Here is a 14,310-nt window from a genome sequence, read left to right as displayed (position 1 = left end):
ATTCAGAGGAAAAGCTGTGGCGCAGTTGCAGCAGCAGCACCGAACTTGTCCAACACAAATCAAACACCCTGCTCTACCCAGGGCTTCCTCTCTGACCTCAGGCACATCCCTCAGCTGCCGGGTGACTCACTCACCTACCGACTGCAAAACTCCAAGGCATTCTTCTCAGCACACAGCACCATGGGGATAAACACTTTTCATTAAAAAAAATAAATTGTGAAGTGCTTATGTACAGTGATCATGTAATAAATGACCAACAGAAATAGAACAGAAATACCAACACTCAAATCCCTCCCTGAAAACTAAGATGCTATTTCAAGATTGCCAGGCAAGAATATTTGCGTAAGAATAGATTCAGTTGTGGGCTGGCCTACAAAACTAGACGGCATAAACATTAAAGGAACACACCAGGGCTGTCTCATCCGTGGAAAATTCAACAGTACAACTAGGATGAGTGCTTTACAAATATGGTATTCTTAATGAAGCACTGAAAACTTTCGAACAACTATTCCTAATCCACTGGTCACTATCTCCCAACAACATGTCAAGTGAACTTTAGCCAAGATACTAATTATAAACCACTAGCTCGGAAAACAGTCAAAACATTTTATTTGTGATTCAGGTTGGGACACGATTCCCTATTTTAAAGGTCTTTCCTGTCTGGCTGTCTGCTCTTTCCCTGTATTATTTTGGGAGATTGATTGATTCCTTAATGGCTTGCAGAACGGTCTCATTATAGTGATTTTTGTGATATTGTATTATATCATCATTCATTATTAGTATTATGAGAGAACAGTCTTTCACATCAAGTATTAAAAAAAGGAGATATAACTGATCAAAGCAGGAGCCAAATGATTCCCACCAGCAAGGCTGCCATAACAAAGTATTTCTTGTCAATTTGCAAAGATAATCCCCCACCTTACTTTTCCATCCAAGTATTTTGGACAAAATTTGATTCATTGAAATCTTTCCAGTAAAAACAGGATTATACATCTTTTAGGTTGTGTTGTGTTTTTTTTTCTTTAATTTATTATTTTATTTTAATTTATTAAAAAAAAACCACAACACCACCACACAACACTTATCATGTAATTTGACAAGTTTAGGAAAATCTCATTTGAATTATTCTGCTTGATTTTGCTAGGCTCAAACAACTCAGAGATGCCCAAACTAGAAGGACAACTTTAATATCTCCTTTCCTCTTGCCCAGTCTCTTATACAGGTAATGATTAACTATTGCTATGACAGAGCAATTGGCTGATATATTTAATTACTATCTTCTGTACAGCTCATAACATATTTAGCTTACTTATAGTGGTAAAATAAAGATACAGCATATCCTGTAATTATAAACACATATGGATGTATTCAAAAGTTAATTTCTTTTTTCGCCTACAGAAACTTTGATAATGTCTGTTATTTAAAGGAATCAAAACCGCATTTCAGAAATCTTTTACATGCATTATACCTTAAACACTGTTTTCTTGTGCAATTTAATCTGTACCTACAGGTTGGTTTGGTTTGTGGAGGATTTTTTTAACGCTTCCAAGAAACTTGTTTCAGCAAAAAGAAGAATTTAGGGTAAACCTCCATTTCTAAATTTTGCATTTTGTTCTGTATACATACACACACACACACATATATGCATGCTAACTCACCAGAATAGCAACTGAAAACTTAAAAACCTTAATACAGGTGTTTCAAAATCATTCTGCAAGCAGAATACAAGCAATCCTCAGCACAACTGATATATTTCATTAGACAACAAAGCCCCATTTCCACTTCAGGGTAGAAAACAGAAAGACAGCTCAAGTTACCAACTAAACAATATTAACTTCAACATATTGCTTCCTTATAGTATTTCACCAGTCTGTCTAAAATACTTAGAAGTTCCTTTTTACATAGGATGTGTCTTCAGATGAGGACACTAAACTTTAATAAACTTAAACCAAAAAGGGGAAACAATTGTACTAAATCAGGTCAGACTGCTAACCAAACCAAAATATAAACAGAATTAGCTCTCCAATGTGATTATCCAGACATTTCAGTACATTTCACAGATGGCTAGTAGTTTCATCTGACACATGAGGGAAACGAAATAGTAATGCTAAGTAATTTACCCAAAGTTATCTAAGCAGATTTTTTTAGGACTATGGTTTTCTTGACTAGGAGGAAGGGTTGGTGAAGATAGAGAGCAAAGTAACTCCTCTTTTTAATAAATGGGATTTTAGGTCTCCTGGCTCCTCTCTGTTTCTGTCAGAACAACAGAAATAATATTCCCTTAATAGTGTAAGAAGAGAAAGTGAAACAAAAAGCAAAAGAAAAGAATAATCAATTTAGTAGTAAGTAAAGGTGCTGCTAATTTCTCATTGCACTGGACAAGCAAAAAATATCTCCAACTGAGACTTATTTCTTTTAACAGGTTGTCTCTGTGCTTCTTTGGCCAGATACAGAATAATAATGCCAAATAAAACAGCTTGTTGTTGTCGGTTTTGGTTTTTTAAATACCATGTTGACATGCTTGAGACTCAGTGGAAAATGCAACCAATGACAACTGAAGTAAACTCCAGAATAAGAGACAAGATCCTTTTTTAAATAGCATTTTGTTTCAGAAGCAAATAGTAAGTGCATAAATCAAAGTGCATGCAAAATATGTATGAATGCCAATTCCTCAAAGATTTCATCCACACACTACAAATGGAGTGACAAGTGCCACTGGTTTGTAACCACAAGCAAACAAAAGGAATTAGACAAGAAAGATTTGTCAAACGCTAAAGAATTTGGGAAGGTTCCTACACTTTTCCTAATCCTTACAACAGAGCACTTACTAATTTATGCTTTAATTGCTCTCACAGTATTGAGATTTATTCTAGCACACATCCACTAAAAAATTAGCACTTTGCCACTGACATCAGCAAATGCAGGGTCAGACCCTAAATAGTTAATACAAAGTAATATATGGTTTTGATCAGGCAATCAGAAGGCAAACATTGCAAATATTGCAAGACCAAACTTAATTTTATTTTGGATTTCAACTTTTTCATGTTTATTCAACCTTTCACATCACAAAGCTAAACAAAGCTCTATTGAAATTGATCTTTGATAACCAAACTCAATTCTAAATATAAATTCAAGTTATGCTGAAACATCAGATTTTCAATCAGTTGCCTATTAATGGAAGCACCCCCCTTCAAAAGAAACCAAGATTTATACAGAAGTTTCTTTTGTAGATATCCCTAGTTTCAACTTACAAAATGTTTTGCAGTAGCTCATTACATATTTCAGCCCAACAATTACAACTCTTTCAAGACAGCATATATACTGAAGCGACCCTTTGTTTCCTATATAAAAGCTACTGTAGTCACTAACAGCTGCAAAGACAGAAGATGACACAAGCAGGAACAGACTGGTAAACTTTGTCCTATAGTTATAGCACTGTATGTTTAATCTTAGAAAAGTTTTTGTTCATTGTAGCTTAATGTCATTCAGCATTTTCCATTAAATAGGATCTCTGTCAGCTTGCCCTCTTAGAAGAGAACACTTGGATATCAATCTTACCATTTACAGGGTGAGAAAATAGACACAGATGCCACATTTCAGAGGGCTATAATAAAATCAGCTGTTTTACTGTCTCAAAGTCTGGAAGCAAGAAGTGTCATCACAAATGCGAGATAAAAACATAGCTCAAAATTTTTTTTATTTTAAGAAAAACAATTCTACTTCTGAATTTTGGATTTCGTAATTTAAAAGTCATTTTAGTAGTAAGACAGGTCACATTTAATCTATTTTAAAAGAAACTTTACAAATATGGAAGTCATTGTTTCTATAATTAGTTCCTTCTAAGTGGCAGATACTTCAGGAATGGTAAATATGCAGTCCAACTGGAAACACCAGCAACAGGCCATTTAACAAAGCACAAAATTTAATCCTCCCTATTTAGATTAAACATAGTAATTTCAATTCAACACTTAAAGCAAATACACTATGAAGTTAGCCTTTCCCTTTTCCCTCAGCTCATAATAAGGGAACCATGCATAATTCTCTTCCCTTTCCACAGAAGAAAGTACCATGCTTGGAATGTAATAAAGCTAAGTATTGAAGTTTTTATGTATATGTAGAAAATGAGCAAGTGGCACACCATGACAACTTGGCATGTTTAAACTCAAAACCAGAATATTCCAGAAAAAAGGGGAGGGAAAAAAAAAATTAGTATTTGCAGTTACAAAGCTTGTTCAAAGAAAGCACTTAACAGTACATACAAACTTCTAAACTCACACTATCAATGTGAAACAGTAACATTTGAGTGCTTTGTAGCCTATGTACTAAAAGTATTAATACAAACCATTCATGTAAATCAGCTTCCTCACTTCCACAAACTAGTCAATGATAAATAAATTTGTGATCAAAAAGTTAAGATGTTCATATATCATAATAATAACATTTAATTTCACTGGAGAACATATTCTATAATAAGATAATAGAAAACTCTCACAAAACCCAAATTCTTCTGCACTTTCAAGATTCAAGAGAAAGTAACATATAGCACAGGAAAACAGACCTTTTCCAGTTTGCCTCAGTTGAAAATTCTGCCATGGGTAAGAAACACTGAAGAAAACTGGATAAGAGCACAAAACATTGATCTAGATCTACTTCTGTGGCAAGCATGTTATCAAGCCAACTGCTGAACGGTCAAGAATAATAGAGGCAAGCAGAACAGGCTGTCTTTAAGCAATACTAACACAAAACACAGGTCACTGATTTTGCAACTTCACCTGATTTCTCAACTGCATTAATGGAACCAAATGTCTTAATCATAGGGCAAGACAAATGTATAACACTGAGAAAAATCAAAGCACAGCAGTACCTTTGAGACGGGAGGTTGTTTCTCTTTAGTTTTCTACCGCAATCAGCTCCAACAGAAAGAGTGCCAGAAGTCATGTGCTGAGTTTTATCTCTCATAGGAAAATAACCTACACTTAACTGCTGAAATCCATACACTTTTTAATGGGAACAGTTTCGTTTCTGGCATAGACAGAAGTAAACTTCCACACTCACTACAAAAATCACAACACATCCTATCATAAAATAATTGTTTTTGAACAGCTATATTATGTTTCCTTCTATGTCAGCTGCCAAAATATCACTGAGCATATTATAACAAGCAAAGTCATACCAGAATTTAGGTAACAGAAACCTGAAGGGCAATCTACAAGTGACATCTTTTTGTCATTTAGGTGTCAAAAAGTTGTTGGTGCATGACATCTCATACTGATTTACTGAGCCAACACCACAAAACTCTGTTCAAATACATTCCCCATCAAAAGCATTTGCAATCCCCCTTTACTCTTGAAATACTATACTTAAACATAGTACGATATTCCTACTCCCTCATATTCTAATTCCACAGTAGTTATCCCTGTCAGCATGTACAGTTATCATACTCTGACTGAGAGAGTATTCTGAGGGAAAGGAGAGAAGAGGTTAAGTACTGTTAACACACATCTGCATGCTTTAATATTCATTTATCAAATGCCATGCAATACAGGTGCAGAAAGGAGCCCGAATCAAAGGAAAGATGGAACGGCACCCAAAACTGATGCAACCTTACCAAACACTTACACTGGTAAAGGAGATTACATTCAATTCTTACAGCACAAAAGGTTCAAACCCAAAGCATTGAGGGATCTCCTAATCAAGATGCTACTGTATAATGAGAAGACAAAAGCAACAAGATAGATGAATCATTTTAGAAACTCATCAGGTATTAATTATTTGTCTGCCTAGAAGCCTTACTAGTGGCTAAGGAACCAACAGGACTAGATATGCTGCAAACAGAATAAACAAGAACATGGTTCCTGCTTCAAAGAGCTTAACTGCATCTCTAAGTTGAAATATTGCACTTAGTTAAGATAATCACACACAGACAGAGTCAACACTTTACACTGTGAATAAGACAATGATTCTCAGTTTTCATGACCTATTTCCAACAAATAAAAAGAGAATGGTTCGATAGGGGCATATGTGCAAACCTCTGCTAACGAAGAGCTCAAGCAACAAGGAATAAATATGTCACAAGTGTACTGCAGTACTAATTACAGATGAACAAAAGGGGGGGAAAAAACCCACACCAGAAACCAAGATTTTAAAGCAAAAAGTACAACAGATTAGACTAATGTAAATTTTATAGACTAAGATCAGTTTTTCTACATGAAGGCAAATAAGAAAGCATTTGAAATCATTACCACACCAGAAAGCCTAGTAAGACATAGTGGGAGCCATACCGTAATAAGATACACTGTTCGCTAACTTCCTTGGACATACGTACAAAATGAAAAGCAACATATCTTTACAGAGTGCATTATTACTCAGTATTTACTTTGCTACAGGAACTCGTGTTATTTTATTAATTAACCCTACTATTAGAACCCCTGGAGATGCCGAAGCTGAAAACTACAAAAAAAGCAATAATTCATGAATTTTCAACACATTCTGCAGAAACGGAAGTTTAAAAGTAAGATCAGGTTGTTATGGATGGTAACATTCATTTCAGATATATCTTTTAGAACACCATCATCATCCTGATGATGAAACATTTTATTGCATATATGTAACAAATCATATGAACTCTTAAGTCCCAGCTTAAGCTTCTTCATACCTACAGTTTGAAGGGTCTTAAGAATAAAGCAAACTGATTACCTTGACAAAGCCAAGTTAAACTTTGAAGGAAAAAAGCGACTTGTAGAATTAGTGAGCTATACCCAACTCTTTCCCACTCAGCTAACCAGCTATGTCCTAACACTGAAAACTTCAACCTGAACCCGACATTTACAGTATTCCAACAAGAGTGACACGTCTCTCACGTTGCAAAGTTCTCAAGAAGCCTGTAAAACTCTCTTCCAGCGACCAGGCAGGTTTAAATTAAATGTCACTAACTGCAATTACTCCCTAAGCTTGAAACAAAGCCTGAAGGAACAGGAGGGAGAAGGCCAAAACGGAGCTTTACATCCCTTTGCGCACACCCAGGGCAGACGCTCACGGCTCCCCAGTTCACCCAGACAGACCAAGCCCAGGCTCTGCGGGGCTGGGGACGGCCACGGCCTGACGCCTCTCGCAGGAGGCCAGCGCCCAGCCTCCCACCCGGGAGAGGGGACGGCGGCCGCCTTACCAACCCGGCAAACACACGCCGAGCTCCCGCTTCCAGCCTTGAAAACGCCCCGAACGAAGCCTCCTTGGGGCCTTTCTTCGGCGGGGGAGTACGACAGACCCCCCTCACGACCGGTCCCCGTCCCCCCCGCGAGCCACCGCCGGCCTCGGCAGGCCGCGGGCCGCGCCCTGCCCCTCCGCTCGGCGGCCCGGGGCCGCTGCCTGACGGGACGGGCCTGACATAGAGCCGGGCCGCCGCCCCGGCGCTCCACTCCTCTCCCTGCCCGGCCGCTCGCCCCCCTCCCTCACCGCGGCGCCGGGGCGTCGCAGCCCCCTCCCGCCGCAGCTGTTTACGGTCTCCTCAGCGCCAAGCCCACCCCCCGCACCTTGTCGGCTTTGTCCATGGCTCCAGCTGGGCTGGGCGGCGGCTCTAATAAGGACGGCGGAGAGTCCGGGCCGCCTCCTCCATGGCGCTCGCTTCCCCTGCCGGGCTCCCGCACACACCCAGAGCGGCGCTGGCCCCGCTCGCAGCTATCACGGAAACCGAGCCCGGCTACGCCACGGCCAGGGGCGGGGCGGGGAGGGGGGACGGCGGCGGGGCGAGGGCGGCGGGGAGGGATCATCTGGGACGGAAGCCGGGCGGGCCCAAGACGCGCGGAACGCCTTCGCCCAAGCGGCGGCGGGCGCGCTCATCCTCCCTCCCGCCGGTGGCGGTTGTGGCGGGCGTGGCGGGCGTCCCCTTCCCGGTGGCTCGGCGGGCCGTGTTCTGGGCACCCGCAAACGAGCGAGGCTGTGACTTAACCGTTAAGGAAATCGTCAAAAACCAGTGGGGAGCGGGGCCGTTTTGTTCCTCTGCCCGAGGCCGTCGCGTACGCGGCGCTCCTGCCTGTGGCGTGTGAGGGCGGCAGGTGCGGCGGGGGCCCGGTCTCCTCAGAGGCGGCGTGGGGGGAGTCTCGGGCCGACGATGTCCTTGAAATTATCTGGAACATGGAAGAAAAAAAAAAAAATCCGTGATTTATTTAGAGGCAGAAACCTGAAAGTGTCACACGAGCGCCTCGAGCGCAGGGCCGGGCTGTGAGGCGGGCCGGGGGCCCGGCCCCGCCGCGGCCTGGCGCTGCCGCCCGCCCTTGCGGCCCCCGGGCAGCCCCGCAGCTGGAGCCCGTCAGCCGGTGCGCGTGGCGGCCAGGCGCTGCCATCGCAGGAGGGACATTTTAAAAGACGGGTTTTGGCACAGCTTGTGTGACGTTTCTTTTATTTATTTTGTTGCCCTGGGTTTAACTCGTGTATAATTATCGTGAGTAATGCCAGCAAAGTCCATGAGACTGTGAAGGGCAGGAAAGCGTACGAGCCGGTGCTGCGTAACAACGCGCGTTCAGTATGTAATGTTCCTACATTTCCTTAAGGCAATATGTCTGTTGCCTTGGGTTTAATGGAAATCAGGCATGATTTATTTACAACTTGGTTGATAATGTTTTATCAACATTCCTAAATCACGGCAAGGGAAAAAAAAAAAGAAGTAGAACTAGACTAAGTACCTTTGTAAAAGAAAGATGCAAAGGATATTCTGGAGCAGATTCTTGAGCACTTCCAGGTAAAATACATTTATAAAATGTATTGATAGAAGAAGCAGGTTTCTGCTTGATAGAGATTCTTGTGAGGAATAAATGGCCAAGTTAAGGGAAAAAGTAAGCCTATGCCTGAGTTTGACAAAACTACCAAAAATATCTCTACAGAGCTATCTTGCTAGAGCTTCCTAGATTTAACCTTTATTTTATAATTATTTAATCTTTCCAGATTTATGTTCGTTATGCCATGTAACAATTTGTTCTTCTTTATAAAAATTTTATTTCTTGGATTAATGCACATAATCCCTTTGTATTTTCTTAAAAGTTGCTCTTCACCATTAAAACTTCATATGTAACGTATGGTATTAGGAAGATGGCTATTACATTGCACATAAGATCTCATCTTGCAGACAGATGACATGAACAAAGAACTTGTGCAGACTGGCACTGCCTTCTGTGCTATTCCATCCACATCAGCAGGATCACCATCTAAGTGTACCTTTTGCCTAGATCTCTGCAACATTATTTACATTCTGTGACTTACGTTTTCATGGGGTTGCAGGCAACAAAATCATAGGTCCCACAGATCATATGGGAAAGGAAGAGGGTGAAGTTGTAATCCCAATTAAATTTAACTATAGGATTTCTGCTAACTTCAGTGAGGACAGTGTTTTACTACAAATGAAGAGAACAGGAAGGCTGCTGCAGCATCCTAATTGATACAGAAACCTCATCTTCACTGGAGAAGCTGCAGCAGTTGTACACTTCATGTGCACTTCTGTATCCCAGCACTTTTCTTGATGAGATCAAATGGTCAGCAGAACTAACACAAGTGTTAACCTTAGGAAGCCATTTCAAGGTAGTAACACAGATTAATTTGAGGTTATGATGTTATGTTCCCAGGGGCTTTTACACAATGACATTGGTTATTTCAACACAAGAAGTCATGAAAGTAAAATTGGGGATTAAGGTGGTTATATCAAGAGCTTTCAGCTGATGCAATGGAACAGCATTTCATCAGTCATTGATGAATTGAAATACAAGATGTAAATCTACAGATAAATAATTTTGAAATATAAAATAAGCCACCTAAACTTAATCTCCGTAAATCAAACAACAAATCTCTACCGAGTGAAATGTATTTTATTCCCCATGGTTGAATGTGTTATGCTTATTTGTGCAAAATTAGGTTGACTTATTTAAAACCTAGTCACTTTTCATCTCCCAAGTAATGTGGGAGAACTTGCCTGACTGGACAGAAAACAGAAAACAGTGAAAAAATCCCACTGAAACAACTAGAACAATTGTCTTCTTGTATTAGTACACCAGCATTTTAGTGTGGAATGCAGCTTAATTTGTCCAAATTAGTGCTGACCACGGAATATATATTATGACATTTGCTTAAGATAGTTGCTGTATTTTTAAAAAATAATGACTCATTATGGCAAGACTGTTCATTATGAAATCCTTCTTTTGTTCCCAAGATACATACCAACAGAAAGGTCACACTTGAAAGGGCTGTTATGCATACTTAAACAACAATAACAAGAAGTTCTAAGATCTAAATTGGGCAGTGATTAAATAGACATCAGATCTAAATAAATCTATACAATACACATAATACAGAAAGTCATGCCGGGTGACCTGAGTGGCCACTCGGGTGAAAAGAACTCGAGTCTCCCATAAAATTTAACTCTGTATTGCCACCAAAAAGAAAAACATACCAAAGCACTCGGAACCAGTTATGTTAGATCTTCTATCCACAGCTATTACAACTATGCCAGGGTCTCTGGTTACATCATTGTCATCTTGATCGAGTGTTGTGTAAGAGAACTCAACAGTGTTACAGTCCTTAAGGAAGCCATAAAAAAAATTTTTAAAACCTTGTTCAATTTAAACACACTGGTAATTGCAGTAGCTGGTTTTGAATATTTAGTCCTAAGGGTCCAGTTCTCAAATCTGGCAGTTTGTAAACAATTATTGCTACTTTTTATTGCAACATGGAGTAAATAAGTGAGTAGTTTGGAAGCAAAAATGATGCTTGAACCTAGTGGGTGCTGACTGCAATTTTGCTAACAAGTTGTTGGGTTTATTGCTACATCTGCTGGATAGTGGAGATATCCTTCCTGAATACAATGGAGGACACCAACCAAAAGAAGAAGATCTAGGTCGATACAAAAATAAAAACTGGAGTCTAAACCAAAATATCTCAGCAGTACGGAAAGGCACTTGGTAATGACTGTATTCAGAATTAAAATCACAGGATTACAAGCAAATCTAACAGAATATGTGTGGCCAGTCACGCTCTCTACTTACATACGCTCCATTTACATCTAGTGGGTAAAAAGTCCTACAAAACATGTAAGGATGTGATTAAGCACGTCTCACTGAAATCAAGGCAGCTTCTTATATTGCAAGCTGAACATACGTATGAGCTTAATCGCACTGGCATGGAAGTATGAAATAAGGGTTGCTCAGTAATACCCCCTGCCACCTCCGAGGTCGAAGCAGGCTGAGACTGAGCTCCATGGCAGCACCGCCTGAGCGTGGACCACAACAGCACTGGTGGGTTTGGAAACTGCCGCAGTGAGCAAATGGAAGAGGCAGCAGGAACGAGGCCGACTCCAGAATGACAGTTTTACTAGACTGGGACTAAAATCTTCAGCATAATTATAGGAAAAGACAAGTACAGAAAGCAGAGTATATCTTGGCAAATAAACACTTGTACCTGATGTGGGGAGATACAACATGTAGCATCCTGCATGGGCAGCTAAGGGCAGACACTACAGGGAACAGACTGCAACCAAAGTGGGAAGGTGAGCTGGGAACTAGTCCACAAAACCGAGAATCACGATTCTGATTGCAACATGCGATTACTACCTGGCAGCAGCCAGAGTGAGCCCAGCACTCCCACTGAGAGCAGCTGCAAAGAGGCAGTAGAGCCAACCAGGACAGATCCTGCCTTGCAACAATTTGTAGTATGGCCAGGAAGGGATTAGCCTTTACTCTTGCTGTAATGCTTGCAGTTACTACATCTAAAATTTAGTGCTAAATGTGCAATTATTGTAACAACGCAGATGCAGTTTGCAATCTAGCTTTCCACAGATTTAGAAGCATTTGAAGCGGCGATAATCCTTTCTGTCAATATCTTCATTAACACTTAACTATGACTCGCTGTAATGTAGTATTTTACCTAGTTCTCTAATCTGGTTCTAAAACATATTTTTAGCACTTTGAAAATAATAAAGTAACAACTAAACTTTTATTTTTAAATTCAGTATTAACACCTATATATGGAAATTTAGTTCAAATAACTGCTGTATTTTCGAGAAAGCAAGGGGTACTGTCCAGAGTGATGTCACTTTACTCTTAATCCATACATACACAGTTCCTGCTCAAGTAAATTAATTCACCACCTCTCAAAAAAAAGTAAATGTGAAAATACCATCTCCAAATACAGACATAATGTTTTACAGCCGACAACTTCTGAGTAATTAAAAAAAATCACAGTGTTTATTTACAGACTACAATTCAAATACCTTCATTATATTATTCTGCCAGGTGCATTTCAGCTGCCTTGCCTTTTTTCTGTTTTCTTTTTTTTTTTTGTTCAATGTATTTCTAAGCCTATTTAAAATGAAAGGAAAATGAAATCCTCACTACATCATGGTTTCAGATCCAATCCATTAGAGAAGGATTTTGAGATAAGAATGCATTCCTCCAAAGTATGTTTGATAAATAATAAAAAAAAAAAAAATCTAAAATGCATGCAGACATAGCACCCACATCCTCCCAGATTTCATTTGCATGATATTCAGTTTTAATGCATAAGCTGCCAGCAACTTAAAAGAGACATTTGTATATACACAGCTTAATCACTATTGTAATCTTACATAAGATTACAACAGCCATTAAAATGTTCTTTTGCAAATAGTGTTATTGGTAGTAGCTAAGGTGCTGGTTTGTCTTGTACCAACAGCAACAAAAGGTGTATAAAAACATCCAAAAAGTAGTGAAAAGAGTGGCTCTGACAATTAATGACAATTGCAGAAATTTAATGATTGGAACCTAGATTGGAGAATGCAGTGCGGCTGCTTAGCACTTCTTGAACAACCTGCAGTGCAATAATGTTATTTGAAAAAAAACATCATTCACCCTCTTCCTTCAACTGCTTGTTCACATTTCCTGAGGAGGTAGAAATGACACCAGAGTCAGATCTACCAGGGACTAAGTGGACTATAGCAACTATTACCAACTGCTGCTGCAGTTGTACGACAACACAGCTCCTCCATATTTCCCTGCAGACAATTCTCATCTTCCAGGTTAAGAATTATAAGAACGCAGAAAAGGGGTAGAATCCCTTAGGGATTATATAAATCTTCATTACGTGCCTAGAGCACAGATGCTAAGGCACTGTACGCATGAGTATGAACTAAAGTATGCCAAAACACGCTACAATTTATTAGAGGTAGACTGACACTTTTTCAGTCTAAAAACACATTGCTAGCCCTCACTATTCAAACTAATAGTCCTTCACTAGTTGGACTAGTCCTATTACAATTAGTCCTTCACAACAAAAAGGTACAACTAGGGGAGTAGCTGGATAGGACAAGATTTACTGCAGCATTCCCATTTCCTTGAAAAATCCAAACTCGGGATGGGAAAGGTCACATCAGTTGTAACAGACAAAGTCAAGACGAATTTTTTTTTTTTTTTTTAAGCCATACTAAGTTTATACACAGTTCTTTTTTCGCTCCTTTAGAAGAGAGTAGTTGTTCCTTCCCACAGCAAGGGTGGTGGGAAATGGCAGAGAAAGGAAACATGCTGAAATAGCTGTCCCCTGTCCCCATGGGAAGAAGAACCTTGCAAGACTGGCTATCCAAATTACAGTCTCTGGATCTGTAGATAAGGGTCCCAACTACTCTGCAGTATTATCAAGTTCAATTTCACATCACCAGATCTTAGTGGAATTTTCAAAGTAAAAACTATGTTTTACATCACAGCACTGTAAGGAAACAAAATACGAACAAGGTGCATTAGTAAATGTTACCTACAGATTTTATGAAGGAAAAAACTTTGCCTTTGCTTAAAAACTAAGTTCAATTTATATTCCTATTTTAATATTATTTTAAGTAAGTGGATAAATTAGAAACACCTATTGGTACAAATACGCATCAGTGAAGGAGAAGTGCTCACCCAAGGTTCAGCATCATGCTACTCATGCAACAAATTAAGTTTTACTGGGTAAACACTAAGAAAAAAAAATCACTTGCTTTGACAACTGCAGAGCAAAATAATTTTCTAAGGGACGTAACTATCCTTCAGATGAAAGTTAATTTTACGCTATTTAATTATATACTGTTACCAATTTAAATCCTGCCCTAGAACATTTTGTTTACCACGCTGTCTCGCACATATGTGATGGACATGTGCCATTTATTAGGCTTTTTCATTATTTTTAGGGTGGTGTTAATTGCTCTACATACATATTTTTCCTGCTACTATAACAATGACTGTGCGTGGCACTGCTTTGTGCACCATTACACCATACCCTCAGGTTTAAAATGGAGTACTTGCAGTTATGGAAGAAGTGACCCTACAA

At 39.6% G+C, this 14,310-nt stretch overlaps 1 protein-coding gene across 2 annotated transcripts in view; it reads right to left on the bottom strand.

The window, feature by feature from the left end:
• The window catches only part of SECISBP2L (SECIS binding protein 2 like), a 30,952-nt gene extending 23,171 nt beyond the window's left edge, over window positions 1–7,781 (bottom strand). For both annotated transcript variants that reach the window (XM_075160036.1, XM_075160037.1), the window contains exon 1: window positions 7,530–7,781. In XM_075160036.1, the coding sequence (XP_075016137.1) occupies window positions 7,530–7,766 (237 nt within the window). In that variant the 5' untranslated portion in view covers window positions 7,767–7,781. The remainder of the gene's footprint in view (window positions 1–7,529) is intronic.
• Between the last annotated feature and the right edge of the window lie 6,529 nt (window positions 7,782–14,310).

Source organism: Calonectris borealis, chromosome 11 (genome assembly GCF_964195595.1).
Source record: "Calonectris borealis chromosome 11, bCalBor7.hap1.2, whole genome shotgun sequence".
In the NCBI taxonomy this organism is placed as follows: domain Eukaryota; kingdom Metazoa; phylum Chordata; class Aves; order Procellariiformes; family Procellariidae; genus Calonectris; species Calonectris borealis.
The sequence above is the reverse complement of the archived record's forward strand: the minus strand, read 5'-3'. Positions and strand labels throughout refer to the sequence as shown.